Below are 21,773 nucleotides of genomic sequence, written 5' to 3' on the forward strand. Positions count from 1 at the left end.
GGTTTATCCTGGTTTGGGTGGTCAGTCTGTTTCCTGTTCCCTTTCTGAGTCAATTCTCCACTTGCACTGCTGTATTTTTACTTACCTATACCATCAGACATTCTTGTGGAATGGCTCAAGAATCCAGAGAAGTCAAAGCATACTTCCAGCTAAAGGAAAGTGCTACAAAAAAGCTACAACCAGCATCTACATTTTAATTATTATTTTACAAATTTCAAGACCATGTAAGCATCAATGCTTACAATCCTGATACTCACAGTAGTTCTGCTCTCTGCACAAGATGGAAAAAAAATACCTTTAAGAGCCTTGAAAAAGTAATAAAAAAAGGAATCTTCTCAGAGAGAGAGCTTCCAAGGTAGTCACACAAACATGTTTTCACCAGACTAAATGGGAGCATTTCCAATGGAGTTCATCAGTTGATGTTGGCAAGCCTTGATTACATTCATTAACTTTCCTCTACCTTACTGAGCATACCCAGGGCTGAGTACCAGGCAGTATGTTGAGCAATAATGACATTTTAATTGTATTGGGTATTAACAAAATCCTTTTTGAACAGAAAAAATTTAATTATTTCATTTGTCTCTTAATTTATCATAAAGAAACAACCAATTAGTTTTCACTTCTCCTTGGGAGAAGTTCCTCTGTGGAAGGAAGAGAGAGTCCATATAGTCAACTTTACCAGTGCTGCCCTTTCACTGAGAGACTGTCTCTGGAACATGGAATTGCAACAAACCTAATGCTGCTAAATCCCATTTTTAAAGCTTTTAATAGCTAAATTATCAAGGCCTTCTACTGCTGCCCCCCAATGAGCTCTAACATAATCAGTGTTATCAAATAGCAGCAGTATCCTGGAGCAGAAACCATTAACTGTCATCAAAACTTTGGGGTATACAGAGCAATCACTGGATAGGTGGACCATGCTAAAATGTTACCAAAATACTCTTCAGTGTTAATTATACTTTTTAGAAATGGTACAAAAGATCAAGTGCAGAGATGGACACAGTGAGGCCCCCCCCTCATGAGAAGACTAGTGTTAAAATTTGTGAGAAGGCATAATCAAAACTTTGACCTTGAGGGGCCAATTTAGGGATGTAAGGTCTGCTGCTTGAGAGCTACCTCTCAAAGACCTGGATGTCTTTCAAGTATAAATACAAAATAAGCTAATATTGTGCTTTACTGATTAGTGTCCAGATGCTGTCTGCACCAAGATTGATGCTAAACTGTATTAACAAGGTCCTAAAGTATATTGATAATGACTTGACAGAAAATATATTTGCAAACCCACGTGGATGTTACAGAAAAATTCAACGCAGGAAAAAAGTTACCTTAATGGTGAGCCTCAGCCTGTGGGCTGGAGCACACAACTAGATTTGTTGACTCAAAACTGCAGAGGAGCAGCTGTGAGACCAGGCAAACTCACACTAGCTATGACATTTCCCCCAGAAGCTAAATCATGCACTTGTTTTAGAGAATAATGTAATTTCATTTCATTGATTCACCAGCCTGCCAGTACCTGACATGGCAAAGTTCCATTGTGTTAAACTCACCTTAGGAAAAACTTGTCTTTCTTTGAAAAACAGAATTTGACTGTCTTTAGCTTCCAACCATTGGAACCTGTTTTGTCTTCAGGATAACCTATATCCCTCTGTGGAAACACTGAGATGCCTTGAGTCACCTTGACACTTCCTCTTAGCTAAACCAGAGTGATCTCCATAAGTGTTACGTGGTGGAGCATCTTTCCTAGCCCCAGAACTTCTGTGGCTTCTTTACAGTTCTCCCTTATGTTTCTAAATCAGTTATGAAGGGGGTCACCAGGCCTGGCCTTAGTGTCCTGTCAGCATTTCTCATCACTGTGAAACCACCTCTCACAGCCTTTCCTTGAGCCTTTCTGCATCTCTCACACTCATGTATAAAAGCATTAGCCTTTTGTAGCCTTTTGAAGAAAGAAACTGCAGAACTAGCTCATTATGAGGTTGTTATCACCAATGATCTACTCCCCCTTTTCTGAGTTGCTGCTTCCAAAAAAAACAAACAAAAAGATTTCTGTTCCTTGTTCCTAAATAGGTTACTTTGCATTTGACTCCACTGAAATAACTTTTTTTCCCCCATAACAGTACTCTGCTTTAGAAAAAAGTTAGTCATGGTGAACTCAGAAAATATAATACAAGTTTTGTACCCTACTGAGGTAGCTGACATTGGAATCAAATCTAAACACCAGCTTTCTGGCTCTGTGCAAAGAAAGCAAGGATAAATCTGGTCCTGTTCCATTAGTAAACAGATTACTCACACTTCAGACACAGAAACAGAGACTTAAAACTTTCTGAAATGTCTGCTGGGTAAGAATTACCTGAGTAAATTGCCAGTAAAGCTTCATTCTCTTGGCTTTGGCATAATTGCATTCAATGAGCCTGGGCCTGCTGTTCACATCCACCAGGCATCTGTTGTCATCATCGTCGATAGTGGGGCTCAGAACACCCACGTGGAGCTGCTGACTGCTTGTGTAATAAACATTCTGCAACAGGAAGCACAAAAAAGATTTGTGGCCTCTACACAGAAGCAGCACTTTTACCCCAAACTAAAGGCAAAGATAAATATGCTGAATAGCAGTAGGCTGACCCCATAGTGGCTTTTAAATTATTTCCTTTCATGCAGGAAGCAACACAACATTTTAAAAGTTGGTCTAAATAAACAATTAATTGTTCATTGTTATTAACAAGTAAATGCTGATTAAGTATTTAAGAGGAAATATGCAAATACAACTGATTATTGTCTCATCATGTGCCTTTTTACTTCTGTTTTCTGTGGCTATACTGAGGGTCTTGAAAGATCAAGATACACAGCCTGGGATTGGCTTGAATATGGCCACCAGCTCTGATTAGACTATTTCATCTGAGGATAACACCTCACTGGAGAGGTAAAAAAAGAGAAGAGCAGCACAGGAGTTCAGAGCATCTCAATCTTTTATAGGACAGATGGAGAAATGAAGGTTTTCTACAAACAAATGCTAAACCCCACACTTGAAGCAGCTACCATATACAATAAAAAGTTATTAGCAACTGGTGACAGAGAACAGAACGGCCACATTTCAGGGCATTTGTTCTCATTTTACTTTTTATGTGTCAATACACACAGACACAAGAGACTGGGAAAAGGGACAGACACTGGCTGCTCTGTATTTCTAGCAAAGGAGTGCCCTCAAAGGCCTCAGGGATTACACCTGGGACCAAAGACATGAGTTTATTATGTTATACAAATTCTTTCTACTCTGACTACAAAGACATGTGGGAGGTTTCTCTAGAAGAAAGAAAAAAAACAAAAGGGAAGGAAGGTGAGCTTGCCAGATGGAGGGGATATGTCCTCTTGAAGATGAACAGGTTACATATCAGCCCAGAAAGGTAACACTGGACTATGCCAGGATTGGCTGTTTTCTAACCACAAACAGAATTTATTTTGCTAAAATCAGACCTTTTTCTTGGAAGGACCATGAGAAACATGAAATGGAAACATCATTCTTTAGGTGTTAAGTCTTTGATAACTCAATGGTAGCAGAGTCACACCAGGTAAGAGCAGAGAGAAGCACCAAATGAATGCCCCAGTCATTCACTGAAGCTATTCTATTTGCCTGTAACAAAAGGGAAGCTGGGAATTATGCTATGTGTATTTGGGATTTTTTTCTGTGCACAGAATTTCCTCGTATTTGTTGTAAATTGTTTTATACGTGAGTGTTCTTATTTGTGAAAACTCTGGTAAAATAGGAGAGAAAGCAGAACAAGCCACGTCAGAGGAGAGATTTAGGAGCTTCATGAAATAAATAGATAAACAAATAAATAAATAAATAGAAAGAATGCTGAAAGCAGTCAATGCAGGGATTGAATGCAATCAAAACAAATGGTGGTGTTTTGGGCAAGACTGTGTCCCCTGTTTACCCTCCCGTAAAACTGCCAAGGCAGATGTAAACTCACAGAGCTCATAAAAGTTAATTAAGTTACCATTAATGGTTTAGAGTAATCCAAGGTTTTGTCCCCCGTAATGAAGTTTCATTGTTTTCACTCCACAGAAATGACAACAAGCCTGAGCTGGCTGAAGTGAGGTGAGTGAAAGTTTTAAGAGGTTGAACAGAGAAAAGTTGAATAGTTCACTCATGCCCTACAGGAAGAGAGCAGGGCAATAAAAGGACCTAGCAGAACACATTTCCAGAACGGATGGTTATAATGGATTGAAGTAAACTGTAAGAACCATGGGCACACCAACAAGATCACACTCCATCCACAGCTCAGGTTATTAACATCTCTGCAAACAAAACTGATGCCTTAGAAAAGCAATAAACATTTAGAATGCACTTTCTAGACAGGCCAAGAGCAACTATTTTAGACATGTTTATGACCTGTTTTGATGGTTTTTTTTGGAGAGAGACTGAGGTAGTGATAGAGCAAGACTGTAAGACCAAGATGATCTTCAAAGGGGCACTCTGCAGATGAAATTTTGTTGCAGCTGGTTTACCTCTTACCTGAAATTACTACTAGAAAACAGAGAGGGAAATTTTTATTTTAATTTTTAGGAAGGGATGTTTCATTTCAGCATGTTGTCACCACAGAAAACATGATACAAGAAAACAAAGGGGGGGGTTGCATTTTTTTTCTTAATGATACAAACCAGTCACTGGAAACAAAAGAGCAGGCTTGGCTGCAACTCTGAGAAGTGCACTCTATAGCTCAAGGTCTGCACAAAGGAAGCAGTGTGCCTGCAAACCCTCAGGGCTGAGCTGTTTTTATTAGCTCAGACACCTCAGCCTTTCTCAGCGTGGCCTGAAGGCTGCAGGTAATCAATCATTTCACCTTCCTGGATAGAGCAAACCCAGTTCCTACTACAGCTCCTCCAGCTTTTTCTGATGTCAAAGCAGCAATGGTTCAGTCTGAGCCTCTCTCTGGGCAGAAGCAGAATGATGGCTCTGGCTGGAGGAACTACTCAATTCTGCTTGTTGGCAAACCTATACAGAAGTAGAACAATCAAATACAATTATGCTTAACAAATTTAATTAGAGGCTGCTAATTAAGAGAGCCTACCTGCTAATATAACTTCATTTTTCATTGTGGGCCAGTTATAAAAAGAGGTGAGAACTCTTGAATTCTCACCTAGTGTTGGGAAAGGCACCTTTCAGCTCATGAAGTGGCATGTAAAAATAAGCTCAGACTAAACCAGAACATGGTAGGGTGGCAGTCTGTCCAGCAAGGCTCTTTCATGATGTCGCTTTGCTTATCCAGTAATGTGGACAATTTTTAACTGTTTATAGATCATTACAAACATTTCAGTCTCTTATACAATAAATCCATTTCTTATTTCACTTCAGAATTGAAAATTAACAACCTTGCAACTTGACTGCTATGTTTTTCTACCGAAGGAATCACATCAAAAGCACTACCTCTAAAAAGAGCAGCGTGTTAGCCAACAGGGAGGTACTGGTTTGTGCTGCACTTGGCCAGAAAACTTTTCTTAAAACCTACAGACAGTGCCTGGCTCCTTTCCCCCCACCCTGAGAATGAAACAGCACCTGCACTGAGAGAACACAATAATAACTCTGTTGGACGAAGGAAGGGGAGCCATTTGGTAAAACAGGACTAATTACTAACACTACTGATTGCTGTTCTAGTCTGAAATCTAAAGTCATGAAACCATGGTAAAGCCTTCCTTTAAACAATTTCATATATTGAAAATATTTTAATTGCTTTCATGCTACATCTTCCTGTTTCTATTTCATTACTTACATTTTCCAAAATACTTTTTAAGTTTCTTTTTTTCATTTGGGGTTTCTTTTGTGGCTTAGGGTTTGGTTTTTCTGTTTGTTTGTTTAAGGATGGTGTACAAATTGGCTGTCTGGAGCAGGCTGCAGGAGATTACCTGAGTTACATGAACTGAATTAAGTCACGGTATCCTGCAGTGGTAGGGAGGAGAAGAGAAATCCAGCAGGCAGGCACTGTGCAGCGAGATTCCTTTATTTAATTATTTTACAACTCCTTCATAGACTTTTTTCTTCATAGTCTAATTGGACAAGGATCAGCCACCCCTTGGGGTGATTGGCTAAAATCCTAAAACATCCCTTGTCAAAATATTTTCCTACTGTACCATAAACAAAGCTCTGTAAGGTTGCAGGTGTTCATAGCTTATAGAACTCTGCTAATATCTTCCATGAGAAAGAAAAATATCTCACAGGACTGGAAAGAAGCAAGAGAAATTCTTGCTAGCTGCATATTTGTATCCACAGAATTACCCTCTCGTAATGTACATGTTAGCTATGCACATCTATGGCTTCTTATTGAAGATATTTTAAATTGATCTTCAGGTAAAATACGGCCTTACAGATTAAAACCATGCTCATGCTTTAACATCCTCTAGCCCTATTAAGAACACACAGCCTGCACTTGTGATTTAAATAAGCTGTTAAATAGATAAATGGTCACAGCAGTCCTTCTTGAGGAGGATGCTTTTAACAAGCATCAACAAGCACACAAGCTGTTTTGCAGTCCACTTCAGCACAAAATGGACAATTGAGGCACTTTTGTTTAAAACACTTGAAAAGATATGGTCGAAATGCATTTTACCAGCACATCTGTTCTACGATATTGCAAACATCACCATCAACCAACACGACAGGATAGAAATTCTGCACTAATTCAGGGCAGTGATTTGCTGAACAACCACTCCAGTACTATCCTGGAAGTCCAAAAGGCTGAACACTGAATATGAACTAGTAAGTTGTTAGGCTAACTTTGCAAATTTTACTCAGAACTTGGACTTTTCATTTGAGCTACAACAGCAAATGTCACAGCAGTGCTTGTTCAAGGGACTAGACCTTAGATAGACAAAAATTTATTTAGCTCCACTGAAGTCAAGACACTTGCTGTATGCTGATTTAGAGCGCTCAAAGTTCCTTAGCAAAACAAGCACACATTTTCACATCATCACACACATACTCCCCAAGGAGCTACTGAATTTCCACAGAAAGAATCTTGCTTGGATATTGGTACCAAAGCACCTGGTAAAAACTCCCTTAGTCTGTAACAAAATAAGCCTCCTTACATTTCATTAGTCTGTTCTAGCCCACAGCATTCTACCATCTCTTTTTTTCACTACAGCAGCATTGATGTACAACTATGTCTCCTGGGCACCTGGCAGGGAGCACTTTTGTTCAGGAAATCAGTTAGGTTTGACAAAAGGCACTTAACTTTCTCAGAAAGTGAAGCTGCAAGGATTCAGCATTAGTGTCAGTGAGAAACTGTAAAAACCTGGGCAGGATTTGTGATCCACAAAGTCTCAGAGTCAATGTGTGCCCTGAGTCCTTGGCACTGCCACCTTCAAGCACTCTCCCACCAGGTGGGTGAGTGCCATTCACACAGGGACAGGCTGGCTCTGGATGCTGCCACATGCTGCCTGCTTTCCCTGCCCTCTCTGCAGGTCCAGCTGCATTCAGTGACCTCAGGAACCTTCCCCTGGAAGCTTGGGGCTCGCAGCAGATTAAAGTGATAGGAAAGAAATTCCTCAAAACAAAACTGTGTGTTACCAATCTAAAGGTTTGCAGCAAGCAAATGATTAAAGTAGCAGAAGTTTCCTACCTGGGTCTGAAACACATTGGTTGCCTTCAAAGCATGACAGAGGTGTCTGCCAAGAAGGCTTCTGTTTCAGTCTCTTCTGTGTTCTCAGAGACCAGCCTCATAACCAATCTCTTCTTAACTAATCTTCCTCCAGACTGGAAAATGTGGAGGTTTTTGTAAATTGTTGCCAGCATTTTTAGTATCTGCTGAGAAACTTGGCCTGCAAATAGCCTTATGTCTTTAAACTGGCATCTTCCAACTAAAGGACCAATTATTCTGTAGCTTTCTTGGATTTATTTTCCTAGAAGTGTCCTATGTAAAGCCACCTCTTCATTTCCATTTGCTCTACACAATAATCTCTGTCTATTCACATTAAGACAGGCAAACAGAGGCTGGTATCACATAATTAAAACTAATAAAATGGTTCCCCAAATCCTCATACGAGGTGAAAGTGTGAGGTCTAGTCAAGGCATACTTATTTTTGTTGAACAATTTATCTTTTTTTCTTCAGAACATTTATTTGACCTAAAAAAAGGTAGCTAAAGGATGAAAACATGGATGAGTGGTAGTTGAGAGCTGCATGGGATTCTCAAGAAATCATCATAATGACTAGGAACTATTAGAGAAAATCAGGTGTTTGAAATGTTCTCCACACTTGTGTTTCAGGTGAACTAGTTTGCTGAATGTTATTTTTTTCCATTTAATATTCTAAGCTCAACATTTTCTAAAAATTTGCTTGACTGTCAGGAAAACTTACAACATTGCAATGAAAACCAAAGCTGTATTCAGTACTGCTACTCAGATCACCTCCAGAAATAAGGAGAAGCAGCTCCACCCTTTATTTGTCATTGGACCAAGCCATACCCTTGCTCATTTTTGGGGAATGCCAGGACTCTCCCTCCCTCCTGATGCAATCTCACGTAGCAAATTGTCAGGGAAGAGAAAATGGAGAGTTTATGCCTGGAGTCACAGTCTCCCCTAAAACTCACTAGTTACATTCAAAACAAAGGATCTTTCTGCCCTTGTATTCCAGCCCTCTCCTCTGAGACAAATTCTGCTTTCAGCTGTAATCTTGAAATATCACTGGCACAGCCCTCTCACTGCCAAAGAGCTCATCCTCTGCTCAGCTAGTGCTCCCTGAAAAGCCCTGCACATGCCAGGCACGTGGAGTGAGCACAGCACAAAGCAGAGCTGAACAAGAATGCTCAAAATCGGAAAATAAGAGTTTTTGATTTATAAAGGGATAGAGCTGAGATAATGTATGTGGAATCTAGCATGTGTATGTGGAAAATACTTCTTTTCTGGTGTTGAAGATCCTCTGACAAGTTTTGGTTGCTTCTGTTTTACACATGGGGTGATGCCAAGCATGATTTACAGAACTCCCTCTTCTACTTCAGCTCTGGCCCAGCCTGGCCAGACAGAGCCAGACCAAAATGCTGGGACAGACCTTGCTGGGACAGATCAGCCGCTGAGTCAGGGCCTGGCAAACTGAAAGGTGCTGCTGCTCTTTCTAAAGATCATCAACTTGATTGCCATGGCAGGTTTCCTGTAGGGCTGGAAGGATAATTTTGGTGCAACACTCACACCTTGCGTGCTGCGTTGCAGTGCAGAACGCGCCCTAAATCTGCCATGAGAGAAGTGAAACCCCAGGTACTTCAACCAAGTTTTTGTGCCCAGTGAAAATATTTCAAACACCTACACCAAATAAAGTCTGCACAACCCCCCATGATGCTGTAGAGTACGGGGGAAGGTAAATGAGCTCTGCTTACTTGGACACAAATGCACACCTTTCCCTCCTCAGCAATGTCATGTAGAGCTTCTGTTCTTGAGAAGTTCACCCTAAAAGGTCAAATTGTGATTCCCATTGCAATTAACACTGAAATTCCACTGACTTTGAGTGCAATGGGATTTTTGGCTCCAAGTTTATTATTAAACTTTGAAAAGCCCCCAGACTTTATAAAGACTTCAGAGCTGAAGTGGGTTGCCAGTTGCAGTAAATTATTCATAGGAGCTGGTTTATCATGTAGCAAAAAGTTACCCTAAGATGTTCAACTTAACACAAGATGATTATCTGAAGGATAAATTGCCAACTCCCCACTGGAAGTTTAGAGCAATACATACCAATTTTCAGGCTGAAAGCCATTTGTAATCCTTATGGCAATGTTCCCAGATGAAATCACGCTGGAGACTGGTACATGACTCTGCATTTATAATGAGCAAACTTAATGCTCACCATCAGCAGTATTTATTTGCTACCCTGCCTTTGGCATAATAACTACGAGGGATAAGAAACCTGATTCACCACTACTTTATTCCATCTTTGAACCATTTTTTTCTCCAAATGAATCCATGAAGTCATTTACTGTCAGGAGTAATATAGTAACATATTAGGTCCAAAGTCTCATGGCAGATTCATACTTGGCTGTAGCTCCAGCTAAAGAGCAGACTGGTGGATTCCAGTAAATCCAGACTTAGCTCACATTGCCTTTACTTGGCTATTTGTATTACTCCTATTCTGGCATTTCTTTTACATAAACACATCTGAAAGAAAGAGCTTTCCAACCCCGATAAGAAAATGCCCAGCAGAATCCAAGTTCATTCTGAGCAATGCAAACATATACATCACTAAGATAAAAATCAAGTGTTTTCCCATTTACTATTCATGTAAGAAGTGACAGAGGAGAAAGGCTGTGCTGTCCTGCAGCAACAGCATCTCTGTGTCTTGTGCTGTCCTAAAACACTGCTGAGGAAGAAAATACATGAGAACATGGGCTGAGAATGAAAAATTAATCCCTAAGCCATGGGTCAATCCTTAGATGACTCATGTTATTTTTTGAGGCAGGTTTTCAGCCTGATGATTCAACTTGAAAACCACGATAATGATACTTTATCCATGTTGAGGATCTATTAACTATGAATCTAGCCTTAGTGAAGAGTTGAGAAACAGCTCTGGTATACCAAGTGTAGCAACACCTTAACTTAGCTTTTAATTGTATTAAAGCATGTAAAAAAGACTCGCTATTTCACTTCAGTGCTCAGATTTGTATCTACTGAATTAAGGCACCAGCATACTGATTATCTGACCTACTTGCTCTTCTTCATGTCCATGCACTAATTAAGACCTGAACTCTGAGCAACAATATTTGATAGTAATAAAACCAAGGTGCTCAGAAACCTTAAATAATACAGTGTGGTGCTACAAATACATGCTTAAAGACACAAAAATGTTAACATTTTAATAGAAAATAGGTTCTAAATGCCAGACCTTTTATTTTTAATTTAAATTCATGAACTCATATTGCAGTGGAATACCTAATTCTGGTATTGCCTACTTTGGTATTCTGCTTTGGTTTTATTTAAAACAAGCAAACAAAAATCCTATTACTTAAGCTCCAATTTTTAAATGGAATAAAACTGTCAATCATGGGGTTTATATATGCCCTCAGTATTTACTGCCATAGTTCTCCTAATTCTGGTAAGTACAGAATTAACAGGACCTGGAAAAATTTTTACTTGATTTATTTCCTAATGCTTCTCTGGGTTTTGCTCTCTTCTCTACACAAGATCTCTACATCTCTTCCACAAGAAAAATAATAATAAAAAAAAGGCATTAAAAACCCCAGAATCATTCTGACAAAGACAATTATGTCCTTTTAAAAAAACATATTGTCTTATGGCTCCTGTGACTTAGACCTATCTGCAGTTTCCTTCATCCTTTCCCACCAATCCCTCTTTAACCTTCACAGTTTTCTTTGTGGATTCCTACAGAATCCCATGTCTTTACTACCCTGTTTTCTTCTCCTTCAACCCATATTCACAGCCTTTGTTTCCATATGGTGATGCACTGGTCCATCCTTCAAAGCAGAGCTGACTTCTAGGCAAATTAAAATCTGAGCTAGTTCACTGCCATCTGTGTATCAGCATTTGGTAGCTCAGCATCAATAATTTTAGAAGCAGATTTTTTTACCTTTTCATAGCTAGACCTTCAGGTTACTGTGGGTACAGTCACGTTCAGATAATTGTGAGTTCACACAATGCACATCTTCACCTTGAACCTCTTCCCAAGCCATCAAGTCTTGCTATGCAGCCTATTTTTCCTGCAATAAAATACAGCTTTTCTACCTAAAGTTGACCCTTGCTGGCTTCCTCACTGATGTCAAGACTCATGATCACTTCAAATCCATGCTGAATGCTTCTGAAAACTCGGTTTTCAGGCTGCCTTTCAGGAAGGCAATATACTTCCTCTTGTTCTATTTTCCATGCTGCCTAAACTGCTTATCTTCATTTTCAACGCCCCCCTGAACCCCTTCTCTTGTTACTTATCAAGATAGCAAATATCACTAGGTTATCCCCCAGCTCCTAATAGCCAGCCTTCACTGTTCTCTGCCTGTTCCACTGAATTTCCCAAATGTTCAAAAAGAAAAAAATAAATCAGTAATTTAAATTTTGCCGATGAATCCAAAGCATTACTCAAGAATGCTCTGTCTACCTCCTAGCATTCCCTTCTCCTCTCTCCCAGAATCTCTTGTTTCTAATATTCTATCTGTAGGCTTTAGCCCTTTGACTCAAGGACGTAGGTTTTATCCTGAGGTTGTAGAGCACTTGATGTAACAAACATCTGGGTCATTATTGGAATGCCCAGAACTGCAATAATAAGCATAACAATAAAAAAGATGTAGTGCCAGGGATGAGTCAGGTAGCTTACCACTCCTCAGAAAGTGGTTCTTCTAGTGGGATAACCTTCTGAGAGTTTTCTAAAATAAATTGTGATATTTCTACCACTATTAGCTTTTCTAAATTGAATTTGATAATTTTTTTTGTCTACAAGGGATAAATCAAAGCAAATTACAACCAAGTACCACACCTTCTTAAGATGCTCTACAGTAAACACCTTGATGTCAAGGATTTTGAGGTTCTAGTTTGTTTGTTTGAGGTTTTTAGTTTGCAGATTCATTTAGTTTTGTTTTGTAATCCAGCCCTGTCATGTTTAATTCTGTATGCTAGTGAGCAATGACTGTGGATACAGAGGTCCTTTAATTCCTGTTGTGTTCCACAAGTAGAGTAATTTTTCATCATTTTGTGAAAGGAACAAAGTAAGGTAGTTACATTTATAACTCTGGGAAGAATCCCCAGCTCCCTACAGATACTACTTAACCCCTAAGCCTACTGTTTCTCCTGGCTTCACTGAAAGGAATCACAAATCTGTTCCTAAGATCAGATGAGCCAGTCTCACCCATTCTTAGAATCACATGTGCATTTGTTTTCAGTTTTCCAGACGTACCACACTGACACCAACACATGCAAATTCAAGAAAAAAAATGATCTAAAATGTAGTTACTTTTGGTGCTGAAGACAATAAAATAGAGACACTAAAACTTCTACATAGAAGCGAGGCAGCACATTTTAACCTAAGCTGGTTAGTGGTGATCTCTCTTGTGATTTTTTTCAACTACTAGCAAGGACATACTTATTTTTCCCCACAGAAAAATGCCAAAGAACAATACACCCACAAGAGTTCATCAGCCAAAGTCAAGTTTATAAAGTGACCTTCATGCAAGCACCTTTGAGAGGACAAATTGAAATGTCAAACCACCTGCAACCAAAGAACCCGCTTAGAGACTTAAGTTGCAATGGAAATGCCAAAATTAATATGCAAATTAAAACGAAAGTAGTAACTTAGAACATCCCAGAGTGCCAGAGCACTTTGACAAAAGGGAAGCTCTGAAGTTTTCACCTAGTCCTATTAGCAGCGTTTCCTTCAGCAGTAGTTTTAACCTCCCACTTGACCTCCTAACCTCTCTGAAATAATTATACTCTGAAAGTCTTATTATGGATTTTATTAAAGTTGTGAACTAGTTAGGAACACAATCCATATGGAGACCCTTGGGATGAGCAGCACCGGTGGTCTGGAGCACTACCAATGTTCCAACACGGTGAGGAGGGACAAAATCCTCTGCAGCGCAGCAGAGGGCCTCAAACACCAAAACCAGGAAAAGAATTTCACTTTGTTCAAACAGACATGTGAGAGAAACTCAGCACAGATGCACAGCACTCACACAGACAATTTTCAATTTTCTCCAGTGTTTTGTCTCTCACATGGCTTCAGGAATTGTCTTACAGCTGAGATATTGCCATCTGGGAACACCATCTTAAAGGCTTATTACTTGCAGGTACATTGTGCATTTCCATGCACAGAACATTCAGTGCTGCAGTTTCAGTGATAAACAGCAGCTCTCGTACCAAGCTCTGCCACTTGAGCTGCTCAGTGGGTACTGCTGTCGTCTTTTCCCAGGTTAGAATTAGTCACTTTTCAGAGTAAAACCTGACACCATTTGCCTCAGGTTATCATGTCATACATGCCTACATTGACAGAAAAGGCAAATACTATATATAGCCTAGTTTCATGCTCAGTAGCATTATTTTTAATAAACTATAACAAACGAAATCTCTGTCAGGTTTAGCTACCTGATTTGGTACTTTGTCATAATATGAATAAAATTTCAGACATCTGATGTCTGTGCTGTGATGTCCTTTTTTAAGATGACTTATATGACTTAACAGCCAACTTCACAACAGAGTTTTAATGGATGAGACAGCTTGAAATCTGATGATGCAGACATGACTGATAACCACCAAAGCAAAGAGCACATTTACCATTTTTTGTTGATTATCTCTGTCATCAACAGTTAAGCTTTTCTCTTTTTATAAAAGATTAAAGGCTGTCTATATTTCCCTTTGGGTTTGTGCTAATTGCTTTAACAGATGAGGGCCAGTGGTGTGGCTGTTCAGCAGGCAGGGGTGAGAGGTGCAGCTTGGTGCAGCTCTCCCTTCCATGGAGAGCAAAAGGAAGTTACTCTGGTCCCACCTGGGCACACGCAGGAGTATTTTGCCTCTTAAAGCCAGCTAAGCCGATTAAGCTGAAGAAAAGAATTTCTCAAGTTTTAAATGGACAGCGTCAAAATCCAAGCAAATCCTTAATCACAGTAGCCTACAAAAAATAAACATATTATGCCTTAGCTGTAGATAATGTATTTCAAGTGACAAAGCCTGTCACTTTAACTGATTTGTTTCAATCTTTACTGTTGGTCTCTCTCTGTAGAGACTGACAGGAGCTCATGAAGTTTTATCCATCCCAACTGTATCCTAAAAGAAAATCTCTTCCCTGAAACAGTTTCAAGCTCTCCAACACAAGTGGAGAAATATATGTGCCTTAATAGAATGAGCACTTTCCCTGAACCACCAAATGTCTTGAAGTAGTAGCTCCACTGTTTGCAGGGTGACAGCAAATGACACTCAGAGAAAGAAGTCACATCTAGAATTTAAATGAAGAGCCTGCACACTATGACCTCATGCAGAAGCTGGAGATTCAATCCTGTGTTTGTGAATAAATCGCAAAGTTCACAAAGCTCTGGAAGTAAGATTGAAATGTGTCTCAGGCTGGAATACTCTGCTCATACCCTAGGGATTCCTCTTGTCTTCTGCTCTTCTTTTGGCCCCCAAAAGAAGGGCAAAAAAAGCATCACCTAATACATTTCCATCACTGAATGTACTGTTAGTGCTAATGACATTCTTTAATGGAAAGATGGAAATGAAGAATGCCATTAGAAGCAACCATACACCAAGACTTCTTACCATGAGTATTTAAGTCTTAAAAGATTTTCTAGACTAGGACCAAATAAACAAATAAAACTGTTTAAAAAGCAGAAAATTGCTTTGATGTCAAGGAGGACATTAATCCAACTGCCCTAGCTGTGATGGAAGCCTTACTGCGCTCGGCTGAGTGAGCTTCACTTCTCCTATGACTACAAACACTGCCAACTCCGTGTTGTGACCCCTTGCACAAATCAGGCTGTAGACCTCGGCAAGAAATGAAACTGTAAATACTGTGATATGCAAAGGCATTTGCTTAATCATGCAAATATATCTCCACCTCTCACCCCCCTGTTTTCATTCATTTAATTTAATTTCATTTCTAGGCCATTCAATCACACAGTGAAGGCTTGATATAAGCTCAGGCCTTCACAGGCCAAGCAGAAGAGGCTCAGATTTCTGAGTAGCAGCTTATCAGATGGATGAGGCAGCAAAATAAAACCAACAGCTCTAAACCCAGGCTGTTTAAATGACCTTCAAGTACAACAGTGAATAGCTAAAATAGCTCTGCTAAGCTCCAGGCTGCTGAGGTACCACTGGGCTGTGACGCTGAGCTGCCTTCAGCACCAAAGACAGATTATTTCAGATTTTTCCCTGCATTTTCTGCCTGTCTTAGGAGGCTTTATTTTAATATCTGAAGTAGATTATCCCATAACAGTATCTGCAGGACAAGACCTAAAGAAAAGAAAAAGCCTGCTGTCTTGCTGTTTAGAATTAACACAAAAACTAGGCACATCAGTCACTCATAATTAAAAGTCACTGAATATTCACAATATAAATAATAGTTCTTTACAATATCTCTTTGATTGTTCCAAACCAACAACAATGACTACTGTTAGCATCTTAATTTGCATATGAATAAAAACACTAATAAGGATTATTACAGTTGTCTGTTGTGCAATAAACTATTTAGTGATTTGTATTATTTTGTGCAGATTGTCCCTAAAGCACAAATCTATGTCCCTACATGGGCCCTCTAGGGCTAGATGCTCCCTTGGAGGGCAGGGGTGGCAGAGGCATGCACTGGAGAAATAGTGGTTTGGGAATTAATTAATAATTAGTGGAAGGGAATTCTCCCCTCCTTCCCAGGGGACGTTGACCCGTGTCCACAACAGAGGGAATGCTGTGCTAGGACACTGCCAGGGGGAGACAACACCACTGCAGTCCTGACCCATGTATCCACACCAAACTGTATGAGAGAGGGCAGGGACCCTCTCAATTCCTAGAGACTCAGCTCAAAGGCCCAGACAGCCCACAAAAGAGCTCAGGAAAGAGGCAATTCACACCCTGTCCTTGCCCCAGCTGGGCTGTCGTGACCTGAGACATGAATTAAGTGTGGCAAAACCCCAAAAGAGGGGAGCTAAGTTTGACTCAAAGCCACATTAATTGTACTTAGCTTTCCCCCCATACTAAACCAGACTGAAGTAAAGCATCAGAATTTCAGTCAACAAACTGCTGAGTCCTGATGTCCCCCTGGTACACATCTGGAGGACACAACTACAGCCAGCTACAAGTTATTCCTTCAGCATGCTCCCTTCCAAGCCCACTGTTGTCAGCCTCTTAAGCAGAGTCACAGGGGAGCAATTCACCAGCCTCCAGTACAACTCACCCTGTGACTCGTGCCTGTCAGATTCACAGCAAGAAGACAGGGGAAGAGTTAAATCACACTGCTCACAGCCTTGATCATTCCACACGAAATCTCTTTGTCTGCTTCAAGCCAACAGAGCCCTTTCCTTGTGAACTAAATTGCATCAGCCCTAAAAGGAAGTACCAGAAAATTTTGTTCCTGCAACATTCATAGAACGATTTGGGAGATGAATGGGAAGCTGAGGTGACAGGCTACATCCTCATCTGAGATGCTGAATCACACTGATGTACCTGATCCTGATACGGTGTTGAGCACTCTCTAAATAAAGCTAACTTTACATTCTCTACGGCACATGGGGCACCAGATTTACTCTCCTGTCGCACAGAGTATCTCTCTGACTTGTTCAAAGCTGCTTTGCATTTAAAGCCTGATTTAATTATTATTTAATTAAAGCCATTTCATGGCTGTTACCCAGAGAGCATTTCATCAGGCACTGACTGAAATCCTTGGGCCAGCCTTACTGAAATAAGAGCTTTACTCTCTGTCCTGTTATCCCGAAGCATCCAGAGTTTATCCTTCATGATCAGCTGGGAAGCTCCCTCCCTACTGTTATTTACAGTATTGGCTCACAGCTGCCACTGTTTTGTACTGAAGATGAAACATTTTTATGGGTTACTGTATTTGGTTACAGCTACCTTGTATCTTTAACGGTTGGTTTGCTCCTTTCAAGAAGAAGTGTCAGAAATACTAGGATTTCTTTCATATTTATCCCAAGTCTTGGAGAGTTTACAGCCTTTTGGGGAAGTGGTGGGCCTGAGGTCATGGAACTTTTCTTCACACCCGTGCAGGCAACATATTTGTCTTGGAATTAGCAATTTCGGGAAGAGACAGAATTATTTCAATGCTACTTATTTGTCCACAGAGCAGACTCTTCTCTTGCCCAAGATGAACTGGGTTTCATCTGTTTTTATGGACAGAATAGGAAAATAAAGTATCATGAGATATGTTCCTTGCTCCAGCTGACCCTGCTCAAGCAGGGGGGTTGGACTAGATAATCTCCAGAGGTTCCCTCCCACCTCAAACATTTTTTGCTTGTGGGAAATAGTTTCCCATAAGCACAAGGCTGAAAACTGCTGGAGAGCAACGAAGTTGGAGGGACAGGAAGAATCCTAAGAGGTAATGTTTAATTAACAAAAAAATTAATCAGCATTGATGTTTAGAAGTCTAAACAGTGCCAAGGAAGCTGAAGTAAACATCAAACCTGACACGGTATTTGTAGGTGGTGTTTTTGTTTCTTCTTGGTGACATTAACTACAGTGTTATGTCAGGAAATATTTATCAAATTACAGAATTCCTTCAAATTTATGTGCAGCAAATAGAGTCTGCAGCAGGCAGATTGAACTTATTTGAAAACATGTGACATAGGATATTAAAAATACATTTGGAATCCAGAAATGGGCATTCTGCAGCATAGAGTTAATCCATAATCATTCAGCATGGCTCCTGCTGAAAGTGGGGAAATTAGGTACCTCAGAGTACTATAACCATGTACTGCATGTCACACTGGCAGAATGACATGCAGCTCACCTGACAGCTCATATTTAAATGTGCCTCCAGTGCTCAACAAAGTCCCAGAACTCCCAGTCTATCTTTGTGCAAACACTTGCAGGTACTCCTGTTACTCATTATATTGAATTTAAAAAAGCAATCTGGGGAAAAAACCAACCTGCTCCAGAAATGCTTAAAATCCCCCAAATTCATAGCTGCTAACAAGAAAGAGGTTAAACTTGATGAGATGTTTAAATCAATCCAGTAGGTGAAAGGATTTAATGTTGTGACTGCATCAGACACAAATAAATAAAAGAATGATCAGTCAGTCATTGCTGTAATTTGATCCAGCAATGCTGGTAATACACACAATCCTAAGGTCAGCTGGTACCCAAAACATGCCCCATATCATGAGAACACTGTGCAGGCACAATTTAACAAAGGAAATCATTTTAGCACACTGTGTCACACTAACGCAATGGTATTTGATAGTTTCTATTTGAGAAATTGAAGATTTCCTCACATGAACACATTTAAGGACAAAAAAAAGTGAGGATGTGGTTCTGCGTTAATTAAAATAGAAGATCAAATTATACCCCCAAACCAACAGGAAATTTACAGCTCTGATTTACCAAGATCTACTTTTTCCAAACTGAGTCCTGTCCCTGCCCTTTGGGTCACACACCTCCATCCCAAAGGCAAAGCAGCATGATCTGAAAAAGTTCCAGGTTTAATGTAGTAACCTCAGTTTTATCCTTTTTAAACAATTTTATTTAAACCTCATGTTACTTTAACAAAACTTGTGAGTGCATGAGCTGTGCTGCTCTTTTTAACTTCCCAAACTGCCATTTGTGAGTCAGTCAATGCAGACCTCACAGTTTTAAGGCTAATTTGAGAGCTTGAAAGCTCTAAAAATAACTGCTGAAATGGAATCTGCACACTGAACAAATCACTACGTCTTTTACACAGCAAGAGCAACAAAGCCCCAATGTCCACAGTCAGGGCAGTTCCCTACCAAACAAATACAAAGTTAATTCTGTAGTAACATCGGAATGACTTAAATGCATTCCTCAGCTTTTCCACTTGATTGCTCTAAGCCTTTATGGACAGCCCGCTGAGCAGATAGGCTTGGTGTAACAGAACTATCCCTGTATAATTTGTGTAATCACCCTTTAGGAGAAATTAAAAAAAAAAGGAAAATTAATTCAAGAAATTTAACAACTATTTTTAAAGCTACACAAAAATACATTAAAAAAATCCCCCACAATTTCTTTAAAGGCATACCATTATTCATCCGCTGTAACAATCAAGTCTTATTTCTGAACACTCTCAACTGAACTGAAATTCCAAGAAGTCCTAGCTGTGATTGCCACTTGGCTGATATGTGAGTAGATTCACGAGCCAAAGAGGACCATCAGTTTTTCACTCTGCTCTCCCGTATGCCACGGGCACCGTATTTCCACCTGTTTAAGTGAAATGATTTGTATTGCATTAAATTAGAGTTTCCAGGGTTGTGTCAGCTTTGATGATCTCAACAGTTACTTCCTGTGATGGCCACTGATCTGCTCTGATAGGAATATGTACCTTATTCCTAATGGGCATCCAACTGGCTTTAATTTCTAGCCATTGGCTCTTGAAACTATGCTAGATTAAAATCTCTAGTATCTCATATTTTCTCTGGGGAACATACATGTACTCTGTAAATATATTCAGGTTTAGATTGAACTCAACTCTTGCTAAGAGCTAGTTTGATTGCTGATTTCAAATAAATTATCTGACAAACATAGCTCTATCCTTGACTTACGAATCAGTGCAGGGATTTTTTTCAGAGTTACTCATAAATATCCAATCAGCATTTCATGTGAACAAATAATTTCTGACATTCTCTGTGCTTCCCAATTGGACAAATGACGGTTAATGAGCAGGACAAAAAAAATCCCCTCTTCACAGAAACACATTGTGGGTACAATCATTCCATAAACATTTCTGCAAATAACCACACTCTGCAAGTGCTCAACAATACCAGGGAGAAACTGAGCTGAAGCTGAATTGCTGATCAGAATCTGAATGAAGGCTGTGGAAGTAATATGGCTCATGTAATTACAGAGGGAGTTAAATATGCTTTCATGGGGACTGAACTTGGTCCATGAATTCTAAATGAGCCAGCAGATGACTTCAATTAATGGAATGACATAATAAAATTATCAATAAAACCAAAGTAACTATAAAGTGGATTTTCCATCTACTGTATTACCTTCTCTAACAGTTAATAACATACTGTTAAGAATTTGAGAAACAAAAACCTAACCTTCAGAACTTCTGTCTGATGAAGTAATGAGAGACAGCATAATATCAATCAAAAGAATGGTTAAATTGACAACCATCCCACAATTACTACATCATCCATCTCCAAGTGCTCTACATGTGCTCCAATAACTGTTAGTTTTATGCTGAATTTAGATTGTAAGTGACAATTGGTTTTAAAAACTGCTGATTGAACTGCCAATTTGCAATGAGAAGAGACATCTTTAAAATATGGATAACTCTAGTAACAGCTACATCATATTCAACTCTGGTCTATTTCAAACTAATGCACTTACAAAATGTGAAATGTTCACATTGTATTAGATTATGAGACTAGACTGCAGGTACCCAACACAGCTGCTCTGTTTCTCCAAAAGTGTGAAATAAAACCATTTCCAAGTTAGCAAAGGAAAGCCCTGCCCTTCTTTTGTGGTTGTACTGCATCATCTCATACAAGCAGTGCTTGCTTGCAAAGTGCCTCAGGGAGACCTTGGAGGAGGCAGCTTTGGGCCCCAAGATGAGGGCATTAACCAAGCACCGCAGAAAGCAACAGCAGACCCAAAACCACGACACCTGATTTTGGGGGTGTGGGCTACAAAGCCCTCCAGCAGAAGCCCACAGCTCTGAACCCAAAATCTAGTCCCAGGCTTATCATCTAGAAGCCCAACAATATTTCACCTCCACATTTTCAAATGTTTTGATATTTTAACCTGTTGAAATAATTTTGACCAAAACTAGCCATACAAAAAAAAATCACTTATTATGGCATACCACATGCAAAAAAAAAAAAAAAAAGAAAAAGCCTGGACATGTACGTGCATTTTTATTTCCTAGATGAGAACAGTTCTGAACTGTTGTATAATATTCAGGATAACAACTCTAATCTCTTCTAAATTAAAACAGTACATGAGAGCTTGAAATGCTCTGATAATTTTAAATTCTTAGGCACTACAGTTGCTCTCAACAGTTTGTTTCAATTAAATTTTCAATGCAGTTTTTTTTATTACAGATATTCTGGGCAAATTGCCTTAAAAATGTAAGCTAGGGAAGAAAGCTCTTACAGTGACCATGAGAAGCTCAGTAAAAATTATTTGAAT

The 21,773-nt window shown here is 39.6% G+C and overlaps 1 protein-coding gene across 3 annotated transcripts in view; it reads right to left on the bottom strand.

The window, feature by feature from the left end:
- Positions 1 to 21,773, bottom strand: part of GALNT18 (polypeptide N-acetylgalactosaminyltransferase 18) — a 209,147-nt gene that overhangs the window by 14,566 nt on the left and 172,808 nt on the right. For 2 of the 3 annotated variants that reach the window (XM_032112175.1, XM_032112177.1), the window contains exon 11: positions 2,348 to 2,512. The exons of the other annotated variant lie outside the window; for it this stretch is intronic. In XM_032112175.1, coding sequence (XP_031968066.1) covers positions 2,348 to 2,512 — 165 coding nt within the window. The remainder of the gene's footprint in view (positions 1 to 2,347; positions 2,513 to 21,773) is intronic. 3 annotated transcript variants of the gene reach the window in all.

Source organism: Corvus moneduloides, chromosome 6 (genome assembly GCF_009650955.1).
Source record: "Corvus moneduloides isolate bCorMon1 chromosome 6, bCorMon1.pri, whole genome shotgun sequence".
NCBI lineage: Eukaryota > Metazoa > Chordata > Aves > Passeriformes > Corvidae > Corvus > Corvus moneduloides.